Source organism: Antedon mediterranea, chromosome 1, assembly GCF_964355755.1.
Source record: "Antedon mediterranea chromosome 1, ecAntMedi1.1, whole genome shotgun sequence".
NCBI lineage: Eukaryota > Metazoa > Echinodermata > Crinoidea > Comatulida > Antedonidae > Antedon > Antedon mediterranea.
This window is the reverse complement of record NC_092670.1, coordinates 34,136,513-34,164,266: the sequence shown is the minus strand read 5'-3', so window position 1 is coordinate 34,164,266 and position 27,754 is coordinate 34,136,513. Positions and strand designations below refer to the sequence as shown.

The 27,754-nt window shown below is 32.9% G+C and overlaps 2 protein-coding genes across 2 annotated transcripts in view; both read left to right on the top strand.

Moving 5' to 3' along the window:
- The window catches only part of LOC140044479 (uncharacterized), a 56,141-nt gene that overhangs the window by 23,508 nt on the left and 4,879 nt on the right, over positions 1-27,754 (top strand). Inside the window, exons 25-38 of the mRNA XM_072089002.1 lie at positions 67-207; positions 2,361-2,522; positions 2,984-3,142; positions 4,425-4,619; positions 5,500-5,631; positions 6,630-6,824; positions 8,295-8,426; positions 9,584-9,748; positions 10,200-10,364; positions 24,908-25,039; positions 26,022-26,129; positions 26,252-26,389; positions 26,504-26,611; positions 27,119-27,253. Coding sequence (XP_071945103.1) covers positions 67-207; positions 2,361-2,522; positions 2,984-3,142; positions 4,425-4,619; positions 5,500-5,631; positions 6,630-6,824; positions 8,295-8,426; positions 9,584-9,748; positions 10,200-10,364; positions 24,908-25,039; positions 26,022-26,129; positions 26,252-26,389; positions 26,504-26,611; positions 27,119-27,253 — 2,067 coding nt within the window. The remainder of the gene's footprint in view (positions 1-66; positions 208-2,360; positions 2,523-2,983; positions 3,143-4,424; positions 4,620-5,499; positions 5,632-6,629; positions 6,825-8,294; positions 8,427-9,583; positions 9,749-10,199; positions 10,365-24,907; positions 25,040-26,021; positions 26,130-26,251; positions 26,390-26,503; positions 26,612-27,118; positions 27,254-27,754) is intronic.
- On the top strand, positions 11,071-24,745 carry LOC140050704 (uncharacterized). The gene is made up of 37 exons (XM_072095808.1): positions 11,071-11,074; positions 11,809-11,943; positions 12,460-12,564; positions 12,871-13,005; positions 13,817-13,924; positions 14,032-14,166; positions 14,349-14,456; positions 14,560-14,694; positions 14,787-14,894; positions 14,996-15,124; positions 16,127-16,234; positions 16,345-16,473; positions 16,663-16,770; positions 16,876-17,004; positions 17,197-17,304; positions 17,418-17,546; positions 17,728-17,838; positions 17,949-18,083; positions 18,287-18,397; positions 18,509-18,643; positions 18,742-18,849; positions 18,969-19,097; positions 19,193-19,300; positions 19,854-19,967; positions 20,083-20,214; positions 20,345-20,452; positions 20,609-20,743; positions 20,849-20,956; positions 21,239-21,385; positions 21,624-21,731; positions 22,317-22,457; positions 22,642-22,749; positions 22,844-22,978; positions 23,140-23,247; positions 23,520-23,654; positions 24,134-24,241; positions 24,717-24,745. The coding sequence occupies exons 1-37, from the start codon at positions 11,071-11,073 to the stop codon at positions 24,743-24,745; spliced, it is 4,266 nt and encodes a 1,421-aa protein (XP_071951909.1).

Genomic DNA, 27,754 nt, shown 5'->3' with positions numbered 1-27,754 from the left:
GTATTTGCAATTAACATTTTTTAAATTATTGAAGTGGAAACTTAACATTGTCTGATTACTCTCCAGAAAAGTGTGTACATAATGAGTGCCAAAATGGAGGAGAATGTTTTAAAGACTATCTTGAGGAATCATCTGACAATGTTGAAGATTTCTATAATTGTGCATGCCCAGTAGGCTATATAGGAAAGCGCTGTGAATACCCAGAAGGTAAAGTTGTACACATTTATTTTAACCAGTGATTTGTAATAGCCGAAGGCTGGATAGCAGTCTATAGTGTTATCGCAGTTCAAAAAGTGATTCTCCATGGAGAGGGAACCAACAAGATGGCGGCTGCAATCGACCAATCAGATATGCCCTACGCAGTACGCACTACGCCTGTGTTGAGCCCATCTGCGTGAGAATGATACGCAACGCAGTGCGTTAAGCATATAAACGCGAACGCATTCTATTTGATCCTCGTATACAAAAAATGCTAGATTACCAAGAAATTATTCATTCTATTGCGATTAACAATAATTATATTTCATTTTATAAAAACTTCACTGTGCTTTGACAAGAATATGTGTTGTAATTTATTTGGTCTTAAAGTATTATATTAGATTATTATTTTTTATATTAAATAATGCTTTTGAACACATTTACGGCCGCCATCTTGCTGGTTCTCCTGCTGTTGGAATCACTTTTCAGTCTGGAGTGCGCAAGCCTTTGGCTTACAGCTCACTGATTTTAACGCACACTGAATTACCTATTTACACATTACCATACAACTTGCTGGTAAACAAACCCATTTTTAAATAGAAACACAGGATACCAATACCATCCAATGATATAAATGCAGTGCATAATCTGATGGTCCAGATTTTTTCTTACCATTGGCCATTTGGTTACCGTTACGTTTAAAAACCTCAAAAAGTGAGGTTTTCAACTATTACTGATGTGTGAGATTAATGTGTTTTACGGCCGGTTTCAAGGACTATGCTTGTTAAACAGTGGGCTGTTCACTGGTCAATTGATTGCAACACTGAGTTCTAACCGGAGCTGTGATGACCTTGCAAGAAAACAATAAGGCTAGAATTTTAATTGAAAAGTGCCTTAGTATTAACAGGGAGTTGTCAACTCTCTGGTATTAACAAATGGAAACAAATTTGTCTATCTACAGTAAACGTAAATGTGACCTGATCTAGCAAAACCCTACTTTTGTCGGAAATTTTCATTTTGTACTTTATTTGAATCTTACAATTCAATTCAATTCATTTATTTTTCCAGAAAGACATAAAAAACATATAATATAATAAAAAATACAAACATAAGAAAACTGACACCAATCTGGCGACTATACGCTATACTTAAGATCCTCTGGTTGTTTGTATTGTGTAATTGTATTCAATTCAATTCAATTCAATTCATTTATTTTTCAGAAGACATATAAAACATATAATATAATAAAAAATACAAACACAAGAAAACTGACACCAATCTGGCGACTATACGCTATACTTAAGATCCTCTGGTTGTTTGTATTGTGTAATTGTATTCAATTCAATTCAATTCAATTCATTTATTTTTCCAGAAGACATATAAAACATATAATACAATAAAAAATACAAACATAAGAAAACTGCCACCAGTCTGGCGGATTGTAGAAAAGTGACCAAGTCACTATGTGAGTACTCTCCTTCTGGTGCAGACAAAAACAACTATTCAGATTATTTTCGCCGTCATCGCCTGTATAAAGACGTACTATTGGGTGTTCATGATGCTGGTACATCAAAATGCGGGCTAGCTTTAGTAGTAAAGTTACGTCAATTCAGAAAAGAGTTATCAGTGAATTTAACATCAATAAGTTGTATAATTTGCACCCAAGGTGTAGCAAGAAACTCAGGTCCAGATACATTGGTGTTCATTGGTCAAAGGGAATTGAACAGACACACTTATGGGTGGTGAAGAAGTTTAGTTATTGATGAATTGTCCTTGGAAAAACACATTAGTTGGGCTGACATACTTAATGACTTTGTAACAGTAACCAGGGCTTCTTCAGATAATGCATCAAAACAGCCTCTAAACCACAAACCTTTGTCTGTGTGAAAGTCTTTAGTGTGTCTGTTTCTCAGCTGAATAAATTACCACCTGTATTATTGGATAATGTTGGTGGAAACTCTTGACAATATTCCTTATTAAATATCGCATCAAAACAGCCTCTAAACCACCAAACTTTGTATGTAACTGTATGTTAAACATTTTTTTTCTGAATAAATTGCCACCTGATAATATTGGATAATGTTTGTGGAAACAATATAAAATATACCTTAATTAATAGTTAAATGAAATATATTAATATCATTTTTTGCATATGTATTTAGGAAGTTGCCCATTACTCAAAATTGCAAATGGACGTGTATTTGGAGATCCTACTCCTGGTTCTTTGATCACAATTGAATGTATGTTGGACTATACATTAGTGGGGCCGGATTCTGTTGTCTGCCTAAATGGCAAATATGACAATGAAATTCCAACATGTAAAGGTACTGTAAGATTACAACATTCTAATAATTATGAAGTTTAAATTTTTACTCTGTATTTATGTAAGCCTCCCATAGATTTACAGCATATAAAGGGACACCTTTGGGTCCCAGTCAGAAAATGTAATGCTGCTCGTTCGAAAATGTATCCTTATTAGGAATGTCCCGAAGGAGGTGTCCTGCTATAATAACTGCATCTATACATAATTTTTGTCTTGTTATATTAAAAACCAGTATTAAAATGCCTCTTTGTTCATTTTTAAAGACCAATGCTAATTATGAGAGCCTAGGAGTACCCTTTTTTGTAGGCCACTATTTATGGTGTGAACTACAAGAAATTGGAAGGTCATTATTCATCATATTTTTGAAAGTTGAAAGTAGCTTAAAATTATTTTCTGGATGAAACAACCATCCTCATATATTTCTATTGTATTTTATCATGTTTCAAAATTATTGGTATTTAGCTGATTGCTTTTCTCAACTTGAGAATGGTCCTGACATTTTTACTGGACATGGTCAGATGGTTGAGTTCTCATGTCATGCTGGCTACATTTTAGTGGGTCCACAGTCTACACTCTGTTTAGATGGTAGGCTTACTGTAACAGAAACACCCCGTTGTGAAGGTTAGTAATAAGTAAATATTTCAGGAAATATAAGACGGCACTGTCAATTCTTTATACGACTTCAGTGCATACAAATATTCAACAAAAAGTTGCAGTCATGTGTGAATGTATTTAAGGCCGTAAATGTGATTAATAATAATAATAATATCCTGGATTTATATAGTGCCTAATGTTGTGAAACCTCTAAGCGCTGAACATTATTACCCCAGTCATTTTTTCCTGATCAAACACGTATGGAAACATACTCCCATAAGGCAGCTAGTAATCAGCGCAAAGTTGTGTCTTGATCTAACCGGTTCCCATTTATACACCTGGGTGGAGAGAGGCAAACGTAAGTAAAGTGTCTTGCCTACAAGCAATGCGGCGAGAGTTGGATTCGAACCTCGATCAGTAGACGAACGTCAAACACACTGTGCCACACGCCCTTGATTGGCTCTTGTGTATTTGTTATTCATGGCAAGCAAGACACTTTCCAAACCACAGTGTTTGACGAAATAAATAAATTTAATTTTAAAAATAGATCAACAATTAGAAAGTGCAGATGTGAATTTACACTTTTTATAAAATGTATCTAATAAATTTAGGTATGCTGCAGAAACATGGTAGCTATGACAACATGATTTAAAAATTGATGCATTTTCATTTCTATCCAAATCACGAACATGAGATTCTGTGATGGAATTGCCAACATTTAAAATTTATTATCATTATTTTTCAGTACCATGGCATATGTTATAGCATGGTCCATGGTTATAGCATATGCATATACAACAAAAAGTAAAAATGCAACTTGATATACAATGTGTAATTATATGTATATAAAATAAATGATAATAGAATAATAAAGGTGGCCGATACCCGCAAAAGAGAAAAAAAAAATCATTTTTCTGGACTGATCTCTAGTGAGTGAGTGGCCGAGCAGTTAAGACAGTGGAACCGTAGTTATGCAGCCACTGTCACACACAGGCGACTAAACCCGTACCCACATCAACTCCTTTAGGAGCAAGGTGTGCGGGGTGGTTGGACACCCAGTTGGTACTAAAAAAAAACCAGCCACAAGGGACGTCGGTTCAGGATAACCAATGACGGCCAGCCAGCAAAAAGATAGGCACCACTGGGAGATATGGCTTATGCCTGTGTATCATATCATGATGAGTACTACTACCGTATCTCATCTGCTACGTCCATAAGATTACCTAGGTCATGGGAAAACTAGAACTGATTTTTAGTGAATTTACACAATAAGGATTTTTGTAATATTTTTATATTCTGTCTGCTTTAGTGGAGTCGAGTTCATCATCACCAATAGACTATTCATCACCTGACTATGATAGTAGCAGTGTTGTTGTGAGCAGCAGTAGTTCTACAATAATTCTGCATACTTGTCGCGCTAAACCGTGCCTTAATAATGGAACTTGTTCGGACACTCCTACATCTTACACATGTTTGTGTCCAAAAGAATATACAGGAGTCAATTGTAAGTACAATATGAAGGTGTTGGTGTTGGCATTTGACTTTTTGCTAAGTGTTGTGGTGTTTGAAAATTTATCTGTGGTGTACTGTTTAAAGGTTTTGTATTTTTAATAAAAAAAATAAATAATTTTGTTTTGTAATATTATCAGTTCTATAAATAGTTTTAAACAATAGTTGTGATGTACAATATTTTTCTACTTTTTTGATATTGTAACCTTTTATTGTGTTTTTTTCTAATTAATGTTTCATGGATTTTTTAATTTGATTGTAATGGGAAGATGAGTCGTACATTTTATTTATTATGTCACAATAAAATATGTCTATATATGGTGTTTGATGGATGGTTTCTTATATACTGTGGCCGTTGATGTGTTGATGATCTATAATTTCTGCTAATATTCAAATGATAATGGACTGTGTTCAAAGATGTTTATTAGTTATTTCCTTTTTATCCCCATGAAACATAGAGCCACTCTTGTTGTTTCCGTAACAAAAGTGGTTCAACTGGTTGCCCAATGTGATAAATAGTCCAAAATACCAGGGTAAGGTGACTTGTTCTGCCACCAGAACTATGGGGAAGAAGTGCCTGAACCTGAGTCAATATTAGGACTGTGGTTTTCAATGCCCGTCTTATTACATCTCAAACACTTCACTCAACTAGGTATGTTATTATAGACGTGGGCATATTTATTATATATGCGCTTTCAATGTCATGTGTGCAACAGTACTTAATATGGAGTGAGGGAGAAATTTTATTTACACTGCATAAGAGTTTAATTGTATTTGTTTTTAAGATGAAAGGCCGAGCCCATGTGCAAGTAGGTTATTAAGGAACGAAGGATGCCAATTACATCACATAACAGTCTTGTTTTATTTGTTTTAAGGTGAAAGGATCAATCCATGTGCAAGTTATCCTTGTTTGAATGGAGCTAGTTGTCGCGTAACTGATGCACCTGGAACAGAAGGATTTGAGTGTTTGTGTTTAGATGGATTCACAGGAAATTTCTGCGGTATTGGTAAGTTCAACTCATGTAGATGTTTGACTACGTAGGCATAACAAAAGCTAATGAACAATCGCCATGTCAAGTAATTTTCACAAAATTCATAAATTCATATATAAAAGAGGACATATTATTAATTAAAATTATTGTATTAAAGTAATAAAAAATATTTAGTATTGTCTAGTTCTACTTTCGCTTGATGGGAGGAAGTTGGTTTCATTGTTTATATTTTTTCCTTAAGGCCTACTTGCCGAGCTTTCTATTCTCATTTCTATTCTACCTCCAGGTCATCCTCCAAGGTAGAACAAAACGCTTCCTTAATTATTTTATTCCACATTCAATCAGACCTTTGAATCAATTAGTTAATCATTATTTATCAGATTAATTTTGTAGATATGTTGTATATTTTAAATATTATTGTCTTTTTGTTTGTTAAGCTTACTAAACTTTCAACTAATTTTGAGCGATTGCATGTAAACATGAATTTCTTCTTGGATAAATAAAATGAACTATGAACTAAAACACTGATTCTGTGATGGAATTGCCATCATTTTAAATTTAGTAGCATTATTTTACAGTACCATGGCATATGTTATAGCATGGACCTAGGTCCATGGTTATAGCATATGCATATACAACAAAAAGTGAAAATGTAATTTGATATGCAATGTGCAACGTATAATTATGTGTATATTAAAGGATTGATAATAAAATAATAAAGGTGTGTGATACCTGCAAAAGAAAGAAAAAAATCATTCATACCCAGTTGGTACTAAAAAAAACCAGCCACAAGGGACGTCGTTTCAGGATAACCAATGACGGCCAGCCAGCAAAAAGATACGCACCACTGGGAGATATGGCTTATGCCTGTGTATCATATCATGATGAGTACTACTACCGTCTCTCATCTGCTACGTCCATAAGATTACCTAGGTCATGGAAAAACTAAAACTAGATTTCTAGTTAATTTACACAATAAGGATTTTTGTAATATTTATATATTCTGAATTTAGTGGAGTCGAGTTCATCATCACCAATAGACTATTCATCACCTGACTATGACAGTAGCAGTGTTGTTGTGAGCAGCAGTAGTTCTACAATAATTCTGCATACTTGTCGCGCTAAACCGTGCCTTAATAATGGAACTTGTTCGGACACTCCTACATCTTACACATGTTTGTGTCCAAAAGAATATACAGGAGTCAATTGTAAGTACAATACTAGAGGGTACTCCGAGAGTACAAACCTCCGCCTACTGTAAAATTCCCCTACATAAAATTCCCCCCGAAAATGTTTTTTTTTAAACATTTTTTTTATTAGTTCTAAAGTGTAAATAGGCTAACTGCACACTACAAAGTTGTGGATGAGAGTTTGGTGTAATGGTTATGTATCCAACCTCTCACAGTTAAGGTCCCTGGTTCAAGTCCGGCTGAGAGTTTTTTTCTATTTTGTTATTTTTTTTTTTTTTTGTGGACCTTGATCTTTAACCCTGACCCTTCAAAATGTAACAAAAATTATATGATGAGTCATTGATCATTGTGGCTAAGTTTGGTGAGAATCGGATCAAAACTGTGGTCTCTAGGCAGTAATATAGTTTTTTGTTAGTTGTGACTTTGACCTATGACCTTTCTCCCTCAAATTTGAACTCGTCCGAGCTTTTTGGGCATAGATCATTGTGTCCAAATTTGGTTAGAAGCGGATAAAAACTGTGGCCTCCAGGCTGTTCACAGACACACACACAAACACCCCAACACACACACAAACATACATACAGGGGTGAAAACATAACCTCCTTGGCGGAGGTAATGAAGGTGTTGGTGTTGGCATTTGACTTTTTGCTAAGTGTTGTGGTGTTTAAAAATTTATCTGTGGTGTACTGTTTAAAGGTTTTGTATTTAAAAAAAAAAAAATAAATAATTTTGTTTTGTAATATTATCAGTTCTATAAATAGTTTTAAACAATAGTTGTGATGTACAATATTTTTCTACTTTTTTGATATTGTAACCTTTTATTGTGTTTTTTTTCTAATTAATGTTTCATGGATTTTATAATTTGATTGCAATGGGAAGATGAGTCGTACATTTTATTTATTATGTCACAATAAAATATGTCTATATATGGTGTTTGATGGATGGTTTCTTATATACTGTGGCCGTTGATGTGTTGATGATCTATAATTTCTGCTAATAGTCAAATGATTATGGACTGTGTTCAGAGATGTTTATTAGTTATTTCCTTTTCATCCCCTTGGAACATAGAGCCGTACTCTTGTTGTTTCCGTAACAAAGTGGTTCAACTGGTAGCCCAATGTGATAAACAGTCCAAAATACCAGGGTAAGGTGACTTGTTCTGCCACCAGAACTATGGTGGAGGAGTGCCTGAACCTGTGTCAATATTAGGAATGTGGTTTTCAATACCCGTCTTATTACATCTCAAACACTTCACTCAACTAGTTATTATATGCTATAGACGTGGGCATATTTATGTTTGCGCTTTCAATGTCATGTGCAACAGTTCTTATTAAGGAGGGAGGGAGAAATTCCATTTACACTGCATAACATGTAAATTGTATTTGTTTTAAGGGTGAAAGGCCCTGCCCATGTACGAGTGTTATAGGTTATAAAGGTGGGAAAGATGCCAATTACACCACATAACATTCTTATTTTATTTGTTTTAAGGTGAAAGGAACAACCCATGCGCAAGTGACCCTTGTTTGAATGGAGCTAATTGTCGCATAACTGATGCACCGGGAACAGAAGGATTTGAGTGTTTGTGTTTAGATGGATTCACAGGAGAGTTCTGCAGTAATGGTAAGTTTTACTCATGCAGTTGTCTTACTACTTATTTTCGCAAAATTCTCATACATTCATTAGAAATGCGAAAATAATTGGATGCAAGGACGACACTGCCCAATTTTGGTTAAAATCTGGACCACAGTCCCAATTGTGGACCACTTTTAAAAATTATTTTCAGACCTGCTAGTGTTAAAAGATAGGACAGAATTATCAAAAGCCGGTGAGCAGTTTTAAATTAACAAGTAAACTAAAATTGCATTTTCTCGAGAACTACTTCTCCCAAAAACTTCATTTTTGTACAAGAGGCAAGAGTTATAATTTGTGATTTGTAATTTTAAAACATAAGTTGATTTAATATAAAGGTTTTTTGATGCGAATACTTTAAAAAACCTAATTCTTTTCAAATTCACCCGTGTGTTTGTCGCGTTGCTGTTCTATTGTTAGTCGACCGAAGCTATTGTTAGTTGAACATAACCTTGACACCAAACTCGTATACACATGATTGTAGTGAAATTAGCCTAAATCACACAGCATGAGACACACACTTTTGGTGAAAATTGGGTCAATGTCAGGAGGCCAATTTTGATTTGGCCAAGTATCGCGCTATGCGATAACTTGATTTAATGTGCACGTTTGTTGATGCGAGTAGTTTAAAAAACAAATTTCTTTTCAAATTCACTCGTTTGATTTTCGCCTTGCTGTTCTATTGTTAGTCAACTGAACCATATTGCTAATTGTTACATAACCATTACACCAAACTCGCATACACATGCTTGTAGTGAAATTAGCCTAAATCACAAACAGCATTAAGACACACACAAATATATATAGATATATATTTTACTGGAGAGAAATCTTATGTAGGAGAATTTTACAGTAGGCGGAGGTATGCACTCTCGCAGTGGCTTTCTAGTTATTTGATGTTGCCAAAATCATTATTTGCTTTTGTTATTGCTTTTGAGAAATTTGTTGTCCAAAATTTAGGTTAGGCATGAGTGGGACTCCAACCCACGACCTCCAATTCATACCTCTAGACCACCGAGCTCGCACTAATGTCTAGGGTTTAGATTCAAGCACAAGTAAGCAGCGGGTACTGCACCAACATGATTTAGAATTGTTATTGTATTATGCGGAAAGTCGGCAAATGTCTAGATACATTTACTTTTTTCTAGAAAATTGTGTATTGCCTCTTGGGATACCACATGGTGATGTGGCTGGTTCAACGAAACATAATGAGTACATAACATATACATGCTCAGAAGGCTTTACTCTAGTTGGAAATCGTCAACGAAAGTGCGTAGATGGTGTGTATGGAGGAAGCACCCCCTCATGCCATCGTATGTATTATTTTATTTTCTTTCATAACATTTATTTACAAATTCTGACAAAAAAGAAAAAAAAACCAATGCAAGAAGATAATGATAGTCAGAGATTGAAAGCAGATGCCTAGAAGATGAAGGAAACATCTTGTGATGTTCCTTAAAAAATGTACATTTTTATTTTAATTTAATCTGTTTATCCTGTATTTATAAAGCACCTAATGTTGTGAAACCTCTAAGCACTGAACTTACAAACTGAGAGAAAAACAAAAGAAGCCAAACCTCGTCGCTAACCAGAGTTCATCAGCCTAAATTGAACCTATGGGACCTCATCTCAGACATCAATAGATTTTTTATATATAAAATATTAATCATGTATTGTTTGTTTATGGTCATATTTGTATTGTTTACTGATATGGGCAGAGTATCTAAAATAAATATAAACATCATTAGATACATTTATTTTTAGTTAACTGTGACCCATTTTATATTGAAAATGGCATGGTCGTCGGTGACTTTCGTCATGGAACAAACGTATACGTTGTTTGTGAAGAGAATTTTGTGTATGAAGGAAGTTCGTTTATAAGTTGCATGGATGGGTCTTACAATTTTGATGATATGCCAGTATGTAAAGGTTAGTGAGCATTATTACTTTTAAGATCTGTTTACACTGTCACACTTTATGTGACAAAAATGTGATGTGACCATATATAGACATGATGACATCATATCACTTTCAATCACTGTCTCAACCAGGTCACTTATTTTTCTTAAAATTGTACAATCATACTTTCAATTTGCGAGGAAGGAAATTTTATTGTTTACAATTGCGAGTTTAGACATAGCACTCTTGTATTGTATCGAGGTCAATATATCCCTTGACCTAGGGTTCATTAAGCTGTCCCAGTATTTGAAGTGTAAAGCCGATTTTGCACTAGGCGAATTTGTTCGCACCAATCCAACGTTTTACGAAGAAAAAATTCATGCTACCCTTCCACTAGAATGAGCAAATTTTCATGTTCATCGCATGTCTGCTGATCAAAATGTGGAAACAATTCAAAAGACCAATTTTGCTAAAGCGAAAAACTCAAGGAACTAGAATTTGTCGCAGAGAGGGATTTAGATGATGGAAACAGGATACGCATTTTTTCTAGTGAAAAATAGGCTTGATTGTTTTTTAATATTTTTGCAGCTCCATGAGCAATGACTATTGGAATGGGGCTATATAACAGACAGGACAGAAACGCAAATTTACCTCTACCGATTTTCATAACATTCTCAATGCATATTCTCAGCGAATATTTATACAATACTGTATAAAATATTCATTTTTATTCAAAATGAGTATTAAACAGTGGTTCCTATAACTAGGTATCTTTGCATCTTCTTTACAAATATATTAGTTCTCTCGTCACTCATGAACCAATTAAGAACTGTTTTAATCATTCAGGAGATTGATAATTATGAAATGATGATGGTAAAATATGTATAATTATTCATATTTTTATTAATCATTTGAAAATATACAAATTCATATTTTTGCAACATATGCAGCTGCGATCTAGGTAGCATATAAAATATGAATGAAAGATACAGCTCAAATTCGCATAATCTAAATCGTCTCTCTCAACGAGGTTTTTCAAAACATTAGATGAACAATATTCATTGAGTGATAATATTATAATAAATATATATCTGAGTCATAGAGTTTCAAAAACGGTAAAGTAATCCAGTTTCATTTTAAGAGATAATGAAATGGTACAACTTTTTTTTACATGCAAGTTAATAACCCGTGGGGATTGAACTTTCGCACATCAGCTCCAGTGAAGCACTCAATGGCTAAACCAAGGGGCCCCAAGAGCATGAGCAGCCCCTATACAACTACCGTTGGAGTGCTAAAACAGGATCTTTTCTTCTTGCGTTACGCCACTGATAAATTTTGTAGCCTATAAAACGGAAGGAACTGAACCTAATAATTAAAAGAGATTACTGATAATCATTAATACATTTTTGTTTTACCTAATTATTCTACTAAAAAAACTCTATGATTTAAATATATATTTATTATATTATTTAAGATGTGAATCCGTGCGTAAGTTCCCCTTGTTTGAACGGAGCTACCTGTCGCGTTGCTAAAGACCCTGAAACGGATTCTTCAAAAGGATTTGAATGTTCATGTAAGCAAGGATACACTGGAGAATATTGTGGAGAAGGTGAGTTATTTTTAGAATTTTACTATTATTACTAGTAGTATTTTGTTCTGCTGAAACTGAGGCTTAAAACTCTCTAGGGCTTGAAGCTCTCTATGGCTTGAAGCACTCTTGGGCTTGAAGCTCTCGTGGGCTCTCCAGGGCTTGAAGCACTCTTGGGCTTAAAGCTCTCTTGGGCTTGAAGCTCTCTTGGGCTTGAAGCTCTCTAGGGCTTGAAGCTCTTTTGGGCTTGAAGCTCTCTAGGGCTTGAAGCACTCTTGGGCTTGAAGCTCTCTAGGGCTTGAAGCTCTCTTGGGCTTGAAGCTCTCTTGGGCTTGAAGCTTTTTTGGGCTTGAAGCTCTTTTGGGCTTGAAGCCCTCTAGGCTTATTGGGATCTGTACCGTACATGTACATTAATTAGTCATACTGTATTAAGATGGCAATACATTATTAGGGATTTTGTAGTTAGATGTAATATAAACTTAATTTTGTTAGGCAATTACTGGATTTAAAATAATGTAACTAACCATTTTTTTTTAGTTGTGGATCCTTGCAAATCACAACCGTGTCTGAATGGTGGCGAATGCATGGTTGATTTTCTAACTTACACATGTAGTTGTACTGAAGAGTATTTGGGTGACAAATGTAATCATTTTTTTCCTTAATTTGTATCTTTAATGTTTTCAAAATATATCATAACTGTTCTCTTTGAATCTTATTAAATCTCATCAGTTTTGAAATTTTTATAAACTACAATACTGTCACAATATATAGCCTGAGCCAATTATATATTAACATGATATAGAAGCTTCCAGTGGGTTACCCCTTTTTTCATTTATTATGTATTATTTTTGGAAAATGTTATCTGTACTTTTGTTTTTATTTTATATTGATTGATATTGATGTATTACCCTGTTGATTGACAGATTATTTATTTTATTCAATTTTAAGGTGAGATAAGAAACCCATGTTCGCCATCTCCATGTAATCATTTTGGTAGGTGCACCACACGCCCTGGAGAAGAATCATCTTTAGAGGCTGTGTGTCATTGTACTGATTCTTACACAGGAGATTATTGTGATGAAGGTATGGGTTTTTTTTGTATATTCATGTTTAATTACCACCGTCACAAAGGCCAATATACATAGACGAGCAGTAGCAGTAAACGGTAAACGATAAGCAGAAAACAATCTACATTATTTCTTATGACCATTTGGTTGACCAGAAAACCCACTCAAGATAGATACTAATTTTAGGTGGAACAAGTTAGGCAGTTTTCCACTTATAGTTACTGTTGGTCTGTGTAAATTATTATTAGTAAAATAAAATCTAAGCAATGGTACTTATGTTATGATGATTGGCATTGCTTCACTTTGTATCCAAGACACATTATTAGGACGACTGGTGGTGTGGCGGTCATTACAAGTGAAATGCTGCCATTCATCATAACATATGTTAAGTTGCTTGAATTTAATTTACTTTAACCCTAGCTTACTTTTGAATATTTATTTACCTGGATTACAGCATACTTAGTCTCTGTTGGCCGAATGCCTTTACTGTTTTTCACATCTTAAAACATATTTATCCATTATCCAAAAATGATTTTAACATACATAATGATATGCACAGCATTGGTCATTATTGGTTATGTCTGTGTTTTGAGCGTGTAGTAAGGATCTGGAGACACAAAACATTGTTGAATTGTGTAGTAGTCTAGACATACTTTGTTAGGTAATATCTGCATTGGATTATGATTATCTAAACTTCCAACTCAAGTATTATACATATGAAAGGCCATGTGTGCCAAAATATTTATCTTTTCATCAATATTAAGTTGAAGTGCCATCTAAAATCTAGACTACTGACTATCTAAATATTAGTATTATTTACTTTTTAGTTGTGGATCCTTGTAAATCACAACCTTGTATGAATGCTGGAGAATGTGTTATGCTTGATTTCTCAACTTATTCATGTAAATGTGCTGACGAGTATTTGGGAGACAATTGTAAGTAATTAGATCGTTTAATAATAACAATTTTATTCTCTATCAACAAACTTTTTTTAGGCTAGGTTACACAGAATACATTTTGGTTTATTTTTTTTTTACTTCAGGTGAATTAGAGAACCCATGTTCACCATCTCCTTGTAAAAATGGAGCTGCTTGCGACACATTCCCTGGACAACTATCGCGCTACGAGGCTGTTTGTGAGTGTACAAAAGGCTATAAGGGAGAATATTGTGATGAAGGTATGTTTTGGTTTTGTTAAAACAATAGTGTAGCTGAATCCTTACAAGTTCTGTATTATTTTTAGCCAAACATTGTGAGTTTAGATATTCAATTATGTAATTCATATTCACATGTCAGATCTTCATCAAATCCTAGATATTTTTCTTTAATTTGGAATGGTTTGATAAATTGTTCATTTTAGTTATTGATCCTTGTAAATCACAACCGTGTCTAAATGGTGGAGGATGTAATATGATTGATTTCTCAACTTATACATGTAGTTGTACTGAAGAGTATTTGGGAAGCGATTGTAAGTAATTTAATTTTTTTAAACAATTTTGTACTCTTATTAACAAACAACATTTTTTAGGTCATGACTTTCTGTTAAATACTATACATTTTGTTAATCTTAGGTGAAATAAGGGACCCATGTAAACCAACTCCTTGTAAAAATGGAGCTGCCTGTACCACAGGTCCTGGTCAACTACCACATTGGGAGGCTGTATGTGAATGTACAGAAGAATATGAGGGAGAATATTGTGATGAAGGTATGGTTTTACTTAAATTGTTGAAATTAACATCTTACAAATATTGTATTCTCTTTTGAATTTATTTTGGTTTATGATTTTATTTCTTAAAGTTGTGGATCCTTGTAAATCACAACCGTGTCTGAATGGTGGAGAATGTAATATGATTGATTTCTCAACCTATTCATGTAGTTGTACTGAAGAGTATTTGGGAAAGAATTGTAAGTAATTTTACTTTTAAATGTTCAACAACAATTAGAATATAAGATGTTATACATTTCACTTACATAATATATTGTATATTTTCTCTCCTTTATTTCAGGTGAAATAAGCAACCCATGTTCATCATCTCCTTGTAAAAATGGAGCTGTCTGCACCGCAGTATCTGGACAAACCTTAGAGTTTGTATGTGAATGTACTGAAGACTATGAGGGAGAATATTGTGATGAAGGTACGTTTTGGTTTTGTTGAAGTAACTTTACTCACCTCCTTACAAGTTATGTACTGTATTTTTAGTAGACAAACATTGTGAGTTCAGATACCCAATCTCTAGTTCAGTGTCAGGTCTTTGCCAATAGCCCTAGATATGTTTGCATCTCTAATGTGAAATTTTTCAGAATATTGTATGACATCGGATAAATTGTTCCAGACATGTTTTTCTAAGTGCAATATTCCTGAATAGCGCTTTTTTATTGGTGATATCAATTTATGTGATGAAGCTTTAATTCTTGGAATCAGTGTCCAAAATGATTTAAATAGCCATATTATTAATATAGGCTTTGGGAAAATAGAAAAAGTTTTAAAATCTTTAAAAGATGGGCTATCCATTGAAGAACTTTGTGCCAGTTATACTGGATACATTAGACCGGTTATAGAGTATGCCGATGCTATTTGGCATCCGGTCTTACCAAGTCGCTTAGTGCTAAACTAGAATCTATCCAGAAGAGAGTTTGTTGTAATATTATGGGACAAGATTTCAATGATCATGCCAAAGCTATTTGCAAACTCGATTCTCTCGCTAAAAGGAGAGCAGATCATTGTCTTATTTTTGCCAAAAATCTTGTCTTTACAAATCATTCTGCTAATTCAATTCTTCCCACTAGACTCTAATTACACAGTAGAAAATGACATAATGTTGACAAACTATCTCAACCCAAACTTAAAACTAGTAGATTTTTTAATAGCCCTATTCCGTTTTATACTCAGTTACACAATAACCCCCTTAAATATTTTTATATTCTGGCTGTCTAATTTTCTTTCAACGATTTTGTTTTTGTTTTTTCTGCAATATCAAATTTTAGAGTTTAGGTTTTTTGTAATTGTTTTAAGATTTTTATACTTGTGTATTTAAAAAAAAGAGTTAAAAATTACCTCTGACCATGATATGTAATTGATTTCATGTGGATTATTAAAAAAATGAATATGAATAGTGAATATATATTGTTCTTTTTAGTTGTGGATCCTTGTAAATCACAACCGTGTCTGAATGGTGGAGAATGTAATATGATTGATTTCTCAACTTATACATGTAGTTGTACTGAAAAGTATTTGGGAAAGGATTGTAAGTAATTTTATTTTTAAATGTTCAGCAACAATTAGAATATAAGATGTTTTAGGTTATACATTTCACTTACATACTATATATTATATATTTTCTCTCCTTTATTTCAGGTGAAATAAGCAACCCATGTTCATCATCTCCTTGTAAAAATGGAGCTGCCTGCACTACAGTATCTGGACAAACCTTAGAGTTTGTATGTGAATGTACTGAAGACTATGAGGGAGAATATTGTGATAAAGGTATGGTTTTTTGGTGGTTTTGTACATGTTACCTAACTACAGTCATTCTTCAATATTTTCAGTCTAGGTTTTTTCGTTTTTTTTTTCAATTGTTCCATCGTTACTTAACTATATTTATAATATTATTTACTGTACACAAAATTATTTATGTACTTTTTAATATGATTTTTTTTTTTCGTTTTGATATAGTTGTTGATCCTTGTAAATCACAACCGTGTCTAAATGGTGGAGAATGTAATATGATTGATTTCTCAACTTATACATGTAGTTGTACTGAAGAGTATTTGGGAAGTGATTGTAAGTAATTTTACTTTTAAATGTTCAGCAACAATTAGAATATAAGATGTTTTAGGTTATACATTTCACTTACATAAAATATATATTTTCTCTCCTTTATTTCAGGTGAAATAAGAAACCCATGTTCATCATCTCCTTGTAAAAATGGAGCTGTCTGCACCGCAGTATCTGGACAAACCTTAGAGTTTGTATGTGAATGTACTGAAGACTATGAGGGAGAATATTGTGATGAAGGTATGTTTTGACTTGAAGTCATAATAACTATACTGTATTTCTGAAAAATATTGTGATTTAAAATACTAAATTTCCAAATCAAATTCCATGTCAGATTCTGATCTTCACATCAAATAGCCTTAGATATTTTTTAATCTCTAATGTGGAATTCTTCAGAATAGTTTGTGACATCTGATAAATTGTTCTTTATAGTTGTGGATCCTTGTAAATCACAACCGTGTCTGAATGGTGGAGAATGTAATATGATTGATTTCTCAACTTATACATGTAGTTGTACTGAAGAGTATTTGGGAAGTGATTGTAAGTAATTTTACCTTTAAATGTTAAACAATTAGAATATAATATGTTTTAGGTTATATATATTTCACTTACATAATATACATAATATATATATTTTCTCTCTTTTATTTCAGGTGAAATAAGGAACCCATGTTTATCATCTCCTTGTAAAAATGGAGCTGTCTGCACCGCAGTATCTGGACAAACCTTAGAGTTTGTATGTGAATGTACTGAAGACTATGAGGGAGAATATTGTGATGAAGGTATGTTTTTTTTGGGGGTTTTGTACATGTTACCTAACTACAGTCATTCTTCAATATTTTCAGTCTAGGTTTTTTCTTTTTTTTCCTAACACAAATTGTTTCATCGTTACTTAACTATATTTATAATATTATATTCTGTACACAAAATTGTATTGGATTTTTTTTTTTCGTTTTGATATAGTTGTGGATCCATGTAAATCACAACCGTGTCTGAATGGTGGAGAATGTAATATGATTGATTCAACAACTTATACATGTATTTGTACCAAAGAGTATAATTTGAGAGACGATTGTAAGTAATTTTATTTTCAAATATTATTCTTCTTCAACAATTAGATTAAAACGTGTTTCAGGTCATAAATTTCAATTACATAATATTATTTTTTCTCTCCTTTATTTCAGGTGGAATAAGGAACCCATGTATACCAACTCCTTGTAAAAATGGTGCTACTTGCTCCACACGTCCTGGAGAACTAACACCATTAGAGGCTGTATGTATATGTGCTGAAGGATTTAAGGGAGAATATTGTGATGAAGGTATGTTTTGCTTTTGTTAAAGTAATATTAACTTTTTCAAAGTTCTATACTGTATTTTTAGTAGACAAACATTTTGATTTTGTACACTAAATTTCTAGTTCAGTGTCTGTCAGGTCTTCACCATATAGCCCTATATATGTTTGCATCTCTAATGTGAAATTCTTCAGAATATTGTATGACATCTGATAAATTTATCATTTTAGTTGTGCATCCTTGTGAATCACAACCGTGTCTGAATGGTGGAGTATGTGCTATGATTGATTCAACAACTTATACATGTGGTTGTCCCGAAGAGTATAATTTGAGAGACGATTGTAAGAAAATTTTTTTCAAATATTCTTCTTCTTCAACAATTAGATTAAAACATGTTTCAGGTCATAAATTTCACTTACATAATATATTATTTTTTCTCTCCTTTATTTCAGGTGGAATAAGGAACCCATGTATACCAACTCCTTGTAAAAATGGTGCTACTTGCTCCACACGTCCTGGAGAACTAACACCATTAGAGGCTGTATGTATATGTGCTGAAGGATTTGAGGGAGAATATTGTGATGAAGGTATGTTTTACTTAAATTATTGAAGTTAACATATATTCTTACAAGTATTGTATTCTCTTTTGAATTTATATCGGTTTTATGATTTTATTTCTATATAGTTGTGGATCCTTGTAAATCACAACCATGCCTGAATGGTGGAGAATGTAATATGATTGATTTCTCAACTTATACATGTAGTTGTACTGAAGAGTATTTGGGAAGCGATTGTAAGTAATTTATATGGTTTTATATTTTGTTCTTTATAAACATTGAGAATAAAAGTTGTTTTAAGACAAGTTGTTTTAGTTACGTTATATACAGTTATATAATATACATTTTATTTCAGGTGAATTAAGAAATCCATGTTCATCATCTCCTTGTAAAAATGGAGCTGTCTGCACTACAGTATCTGGACAAACCTTAGAGTTTGTATGTGAATGTACTGAAGATTATGAGGGAGAATATTGTGATAAAGGTATGTTTTTGCATAAATTGTTGAAATTAACATATTCTTACAAGTATTGTATTCTCTTTTGAATTTATATCGGTTTATGATTGTCTTTCTTAAAGTTGTGGATCCTTGTAAATCACAACCGTGTCTGAATGGTGGAGAATGTAATATGATTGATTTCTCAACTTATACATGTAGTTGTACCGAAGAGTTTTTGGGAAGCAATTGTGAGTAATTGTTATAATTTTATTTTTTTTTTCTTTATCAACATTGGGAATAAAAGATGCTGTGTTGTTTTACGTTATGGAAACCAACAACAAACGGATGTTTTAGTCAAAGTCTCATATTTTACTGTAGGAATTCTAGCATTCAGGATCTCGTTCAAATAAAAAATGAGAAACGGGATATCTATGATTGGAAAATCTTGTTGTTTCACGAATTCAGATAAAAATACTGAGTTTTCATGGACAAAACGGGATATTTGATCCTGAAAATCCCGGTATGGTATATGTAATAGGGATTCAAAAACAAACTTGGGACGTCGTTCCGGATCCTGACATTTCCGACCAAAAATCCCAGTACGGGATGGGTAATCAGGATTCTCAAACGATCAGGACGTCTATCAGGATCCCGACCAAAAATCCTGATTTTTTATGACTCCCGATGAAAATCCTGGTACGGCGATGGGTAATCAGGATTCCGGCGGGATCCCGGATGTTATTTTTTTATTTTTAGGGCAGTTATATAAACATACATTTTAGTTTCTCTCCTTTATTTCAGGTGAACTAAGAAACCCATGCTTATCATCTCCTTGTCTGAATGGTGGAGAATGTAATATGATTGATTTCTCAACTTATACATGTAGTTGTACTGAAGAGTATTTGGGAGAGGATTGTAAGTAATTTTATTTTAAATTTTCTCATTCTTCATAAAAAATTAGTATCAAATATGTTTTAGTTTATAAGTTTTACTTTCGTAATATATTATTCATTTTTCTCTTCAATTTCAGGTGAATTAAGAAACCCATGTTCACCATCTCCTTGTAAAAATGGAGCTGCCTGCACCACAGTATCTGGACAAACATTCTATGAGGCTGTATGTGAATGTACACAAGAATTTGAGGGAGAATATTGTGATGAAGGTATTGGTTTTGTTGAAGTAATATTGATTACTATATTTTAGACAAAGAGTTTTTATATTAAATTTCAAATTCAAATTCCCATGTCAGAGCTGCATTAATAGCCCTAGATATGATAAATTGTTCTTTTTAGTTGTTGATCCTTGTAAATCACAACCGTGTCTGAATGGTGGAGAATGTAATATGATTGATTTCTCAACTTATACATGTAGTTGTACTGAAGAGTATATGGGAAGCAATTGTGAGTAACTTAATTTTCTTCTTCTTCATAAACATTTAAGTTTTCTTTAAAATATTATTATTATAGGTAGAATAAATAAATAAATTTGGAATAAAAGATGTTTTAAAGTATTTTTTTTTCAGTTTAGAGTACATTAATTTATTTATTTTATCTCAGGTGAAATAAGGAACCCATGTTCACCATCTCCTTGTAAAAATGGTGCTGCTTGCACCACACGTCCTGGAGAACAATCACGTTATGAGGCTGTATGTGAATGTACTGAAGACTATGAGGGAGAATATTGTGATGAAGGTATGTTTTGGTTTTAAATAATTATAGTATTAACACCCTTTTATAACATCCTTTTGTTATTTGTCTTAGACAAACACTCATAGTCATTGTGCTTTTTCTTCTAAGTTGTTGATCCTTGTAAATCACAACCATGTCTGAATGGTGGCGACTGTGATATGATTGATTCAACAACGTACAATTGTATCTGTACTGAAGAGTATTTGGGTGACAGTTGTAAGTACCTGTTCTTCATTCAACAATTCTGTTCTCTCATGTCATTCAACATGAAATGAACCCATAGAAATTCCTCTATTGTTAGACAAATCTAAAAATATTTTTCTCTAAATGTTTATTAGTTTTTGTTCACATATTTTAAATCTAAGAGCATTCCTTTAAAATCCCCAAAAGCAACGACTCTGGGTACCGTGTTTTAAAAATATTTATATGTTTTATGAATTATTGAATTGTATTATAAAGAAATTTAAGTATTAAGTTTTGTTTAATTTTTTTTTGTAGGTGAGTTAGTGAACCCATGCATGCCCTCCCCTTGTGTTAATGCTCTGTTCTGTGACATACTTAATGCTAGCCCACCAGGCCAACAAACTCCATTTGAATTTGAATGCACTTGCATAGAAGGATACACTGGAAAGCTTTGTGATCAAGGTATGTTTTTTACATCAATTTTAATGTTTTGTATACTATTTGTGTTTTATTCGTTCAAACTCGTTTGAACATTTGTAAGCTCTGTCTACACTATAAAACTTTATGTGGACACGATGACATATCACTACCATATTTGGGCACCACACTTCTTTTGTCAAAATAATTTGATAGTGTAGACAGAGTTTGAGTTTAGTTAGCTAAAGAGTTGGAGTAATGTTCCTTTTGTTATTGTATGTAGTTGTAGATCCTTGTGAATCGAATCCCTGTCAAAATAACGGTCAGTGTGACATGATTGATTCATCAACTTATATGTGTCACTGTACTGAAGAGTATAAAGGTGACAATTGTAAGTATATTTCGATATGTTCATTGCATGATCTTACAATCTGACTAAAGGGGTGCAAGTAAAAAAGAGGGTTGGTTAATTTGTATTTTTCCCAGATTCTTATTATATGAGTTTAGTTTTTACTCATTTTGGCTCTGATGCTTCACCTGATCAATGCACAATGTACCAAGTTGTGGCTTTAATCGTGGTTATAAGTTGACTAACTATCACATTGTCCTGGAGTCAAATCCTGTCAGATTTCAGGATTTTTATCATGGAAAAAACAACTCCACTCCCAATGACTTGTTTTATATTATGTTTTCTGTGAACATGATGGCCACCATTAAGAAAGACAATGCATGAAATCGCTAATGACTGCTCAAGTTGATTATACTGTAAAGCCCACAATCTTTGCTGCCCTCATTTTTGCAATTTTACATTTCCAACTATTTCGTTTATTTTGCGATTTTATTTTATTAGCCTATGTATTTCGCCTCCGTGATCAATGCCTAACAAAGGATCTTGTATATTGGGTATATTTATACAATTTAATATCAATATCCTAGTTTTTTTTCCTACTTTAAAATTAAAATTTTTTTTAATTAGGTGAATTAAGGAATCCATGTGTTCCATCTCCTTGTGAGAATGAAGCAACTTGTACCACAATGCATTCTGGTCCTGGATCTTCCTCCTTGGAGGTTGTATGCCATTGCACGGAGGGATACACTGGTGAATATTGTGATGAAGGTATGTAACTATTTTAAACAATATTGTAAGCATGATGTACATATTTTGGCTCATGTGTCAGGACTTTTGTTCATATTCAGTCAAGGTAATAAATACTCCAGATAACTTTTTTGATAATTTCACTATGATTAAAATTTGAATGCGGATAATTAATAAGTAAGTAATTTGTTTAAACAAATTTTAGTTGTTGATCCTTGTAAATCACAACCGTGTCTGAATGGTGGAGAATGTAATATGATTGATTTCTCAACTTATACATGTAGTTGTACTGAAGAGTATTTGGGAAGCGATTGTAAGTAACTTATTTTTATTTTTACATCAAAAATCGGACTAAAAGATCTGTTTGTGAACATATAGTATACATTTTCTTCATTTTTTAATTTTAGGTGAAATAAGGAACCCATGTTTACCAACTCCTTGTAAAAATGGAGCAGCTTGCAACACACGTCCTGGAGAACAATCATTCTTAGAGCCTGTATGTGCATGTACAGAAGAATATACTGGAGAATATTGTGAAATAGGCATGTTTTTGCATATTAATATCTTTAATTATGTCCTTAAGTACTGTATTGCTTTAAAAAAATGAGATACTGTTTACTTTACCAATATTAGTTCTAGTTGCTTTTTCTAATGCAGAATACTTCAGATTATTGTATGACATCTCATAAATTGTTCTTTTTAGTTGTTGATCCTTGTAAATCACAACCATGCCTGAATGGTGGAGAATGTAATATGATTGATTTCTCAACTTATACATGTAGTTGTACTGAAGAGTATTTGGGAAGCGATTGTAAGTATGCTTTTTTTATTCTTAATTTTAACAATTTTAATTGACACGGTGATGTCAGAAGACTAACATATTTGGGCGTATCACTACCATATTTGGGTACATCACACTTTTTTTTGTTAAACTAGTTTGGTAGTGGAGACAGAGCTTTATACAATTTCTTAAATACTGTATGCAACCATCTATTTATTAAACCTTCTGACATTCTCTATTAGCATAAATTTAATTGTATTGTTGTGATTGTATTTTATTTCTTTTCCAATTTCTTACTTAAGGTGAATTAAGGAACCCATGTTCACCATCTCCATGTAAAAATGGAGCTGCCTGCACCACAGGCCCTGGACAACAATCAATCTTAGAGGCTATTTGTGAGTGTACAGAAGAATATACCGGGACGTTCTGTGAAGATGGTACGTTACAGTTTTGAAGAAGGCTAAAATCCTTAAGCATTGATATATAGACAAAGGGATGTACCCAATTGTAGTGGAGCTGTAGCTTGGTGGTTAACATGCTTGCTTTCCAATCCCGAGGTCCAGGGTCCAATCCTGACCTAGTGCCAGGGTCCAATCCTGACCTACTGTAGTGCCAGGGTTCAATCCTGACCTAGTGCCGGGGTTGTAACTCACGACTCTTGAACTTCGCTCCCCAAATCTCAAATGAGACTTAATTTATAAACATGATAAATTATAAAATAATGTATCCATCCTGTAATTGGCGAGTTACTCGCTGTTGGATGCATATGAAATAAAAAAAAGAAACAATGTCAAATTTTGAACTATCGAAATGAATCACAATGCCAACGATGATCACAATGTTTACACGTTTTCGGAGTCCCTAGTGAAACAAAACCTTTTATTAAACGAGTTCAATATTGCATTTTCTTTTTCAGTTGTTGATCCCTGTTCATCACAACCATGTCAAAATAACGGTCAATGTGACATGATTGATCTTTCTACGTACATGTGTCATTGTACTGAAGGTTATTTAGGTGACAAATGTAAGTATCAATTATGTTATATAAGAGGTATAAATCCAATAATGGTTGCAGAAAGACAATGAGAAGAAAGAATGAATTTACAGTGCATTAGCTGAATTTGGTATTTCTTTCTGGTGACTTCTTCCATCCTATGAAGCGGAGCTTTACTATGACATTCTTCTGTATAGTTGTTATTATCACAAAAGAATAAAAAATATTTTAGGTTTAGGAGATTTGTTTACAATAATGTATCATAGTTTATATATATTTATATTTTTATATTATAATGCACTTGATTGTATTCTTGCAATATAGGGTTATTACATATCATGTATCATTTGGAATTAGTTCTACCAAGCAGAAAAATGATATCTACTGGTGATATTATATTTACACATTTTCATGATTAATAAATGAAGTCATAATAGTGTCTTGTCATTTCTTGTGTACTATGTATGTATGTACTATTTCGTAAACACTTTTTGTCCATTTTTAGTGGTTTTGAACATTTTTGCAGATAGTTAACCTAAAGTACTTAAATGTTTTTAATTATTTATCTGTGAGTATTGTTATTTTTTTTGGGGATGGATGTCTAATTAATTGATTATGTTCTTGTTGTTTCTCATTTGGTATTTAGTTTTCAGACATGGTGAATTTAATTTGTTTATATATATATATATTATTAAGGTGAGATGTTGGACCCGTGTTCACCATCTCCTTGTCAAAATCAAGGTAGCTGCACCACTCGCCCTGGACAATCACCACCAGAGGCTGTGTGTTTTTGCACAGATGAGTACACAGGAGACTATTGTGATGAAGGTATGGTTTTACAGACCTATTTTGAGTATGGCTGTCTTTTCACTCTGGCTCACTTTCAATTTTCTTACCATTGACAGCACTATCGCTAGACTGTTCAGAGTTTGTTACTCAACTATTTATATTGTATATTATTCAAATAATGAATGTTTTTGAGTGTAATGGTACAAATATTGGCATGAGGTAAATGATGAAAGGTTATATTTCAATGAGGTGACAGCCGAGTTGATATATAACCTTTCATCATTCACCAAATGCCATTATTTGTACTATTGCACGAATATAAACATTCAGACGGGCTAGTTTTGCCTGAAAGCTCTGCTAATTTTTCTGGCTATTTTACTTTATCGTTTATTTAGCTTTTTGCTTAGGTTATTTTGTATCTCCATTGAGATCCAGCCACTGATACCCACAGCATTGTCATTATTTTCAGTAATTTGCCTTTGGATTTATATAACATATATACTGTATATATACATATTTATACACACACAGTCAGAAGAAAAATAGCAAAGAGCTTTACTACTTTTTAGGAGTACTATGTTAACAGATAGTATATATTGTTTTGAAAACTCTTAAAGATGTATTGTCCCCCAAAATCATGAAAAATAAAGATTTTTAAAATCGGACTTTGAATAGGCCATTTTGCAGTTTTAATGAAGTTGTTCACTTCCATAAGAAAAAAAATGGGGGAAAAATTATTTCACCTATAAAAAGACAAAATAAACAGTTAAATTACCCAAAAACTCATTGTCTTCCAGACAATTTGACCATTTTTTGCTTTAAATTACATTTTTCTCAGGTAAATAAATTTTTTTGAGACCCAATAATAACTATTATGTGACATTAAAATAACATAAAAAAATTTAAAAAAATATTTTTTTAGGGGGACAATATATCTTTAACTCACAATTTGTAACATGACCACAGCCATTTTTTTCAAACACACTTATTTTATTTACTTTTTATTGTGTTTTATGTTTAGTTGTGGATCCTTGTAAATCACAACCGTGTCTGAATGGTGGAGAATGTCATATGATTGATTTCTCAAGTTATGCATGTAGTTGTACTGAAGCGTATTTTGGAAGCTTTTGTAAGTTAATTTATAATAGCAGGCACTGTCACGCCTTGAGAGGGCCTTTACTTCAGAATATCTCAGAGTATCAGAATATCTCAGTGAATTTTGTTAATACATTTTATTCTTGTTTAAACCAGGTCAGGTATTTGAGCCATGTTCATCATCTCCCTGTAATAATGGAGGAACCTGCAACTCATTCTCTGTAGAACAACAAGAAGCCCTAGAGTTTGTATGTGAATGTACTAAAGACTATGAGGGCGAAAATTGTGATGACGGTACGTACGATTCTCGATCTGGCCGGGTTTTTGCTATTGTCGTTTACTTAATATTATTTATAATCTATACTTACACATTTGCTTTTATTTATAATATTCTTTGTTGTGGTATAGTTGTGGATCCTTGTAAATCACAACCGTGTCTGAATGCTGGAGAATGTGTTATGATTGATTCAACAACTTATACATGTAAATGTAGTGAGGGTTACTTAGGAGACAACTGTAAGTTTGTTTTTTTTAAATTTATATTGTTTTTAAAAAATTAAAGCTATTTTCAATACAAAATCTTTTATGTTATTTTATCACAGGTGAATTTTATTTTCAAATATTCTTCTTCTTCAGCAATTAGATTAAAGATGTATTGTCCCCCTGAAAAAACTAATTTGTAAACAAATTTTTGTTGAATATTCCAAGTTAATGTAACATAATCCACTTTGACCAAAAATTGGATGGAAAAAAAATATATTAACCTGAAAAAATGTAATTTAAAGCAAAAAATGGTCAAATTGGCTGCCAGTCAATGGATTTTTGGTTGAATTTAACTATTTATTTATTTTTTTTCTATGGAAGTGATTAACTTTATTAAAACTACAAAATAACATATTCGTAGTCTGATTTAATTAAGTCTTCATTTTTCATGTCTTTGGGGGACAATACATCTTTAAAACATGTTTTAGGTCATAAATTTCACTTACATTATAATATATTATTTTTTCTCCTTTATTTCAGGTGGAATAAGGAACCCATGTTCATCATATCCTTGTCAAAATGGAGCTGTCTGCACCACAGGCCCTGGACAACAATCACCTATAGAGTTTGTATGTGAATGTACTGAAGACTATGAGGGGGAATTTTGTGATAAAGGTACATGGTCTGACGTAGTATGCAGTATTTCATAGTTGCATCTTATGTAATCATTTACATCAAATTGATAAAATTATAGATATACACGTTTACTGACAGCAGAATCACTCTGATCTTGGTCGAAAATAACAAGGTTTAGTTGTATGTCATGAGTGAGTGGTCGAACGGTTAAGACAGTGAAACCGTAATCATAGCCATAAGGAGACTAAACCGTAGGTCTAGTGTACACAAATAAGCTAGTACGTCTTTTTAGACGAGTAGAGGGTTACCCCAGTGTTCTAGCTCACACAACAGACAAATGTATTGGCAGCACTGACATGACGTGACCCTTAGGGAAGAAACATGTAGTTGAAATGAAAAGTGTAACATCTCAGCGCGATGAGCAATGCTTGTTGGAATGGCACTATATAAATTGAAAATAATATTATATTATTAATTCTATATTATCATCAGCATTATACCATTTTTTCCACATCATATATAGTAGTAATAATTACAAAC

Bases quoted from the DNA above. Each gene is read 5' to 3' on its own strand.
- LOC140050704 (XM_072095808.1), top strand. The intron at 17,839-17,948 runs GTAAGTAATTTT...CCTTTATTTCAG, and splicing joins GTATAATTTGAGAGACGATT to GTGGAATAAGGAACCCATGT. The intron at 19,968-20,082 runs GTAAGTAATTTT...CTTCAATTTCAG, and splicing joins AGAGTATTTGGGAGAGGATT to GTGAATTAAGAAACCCATGT.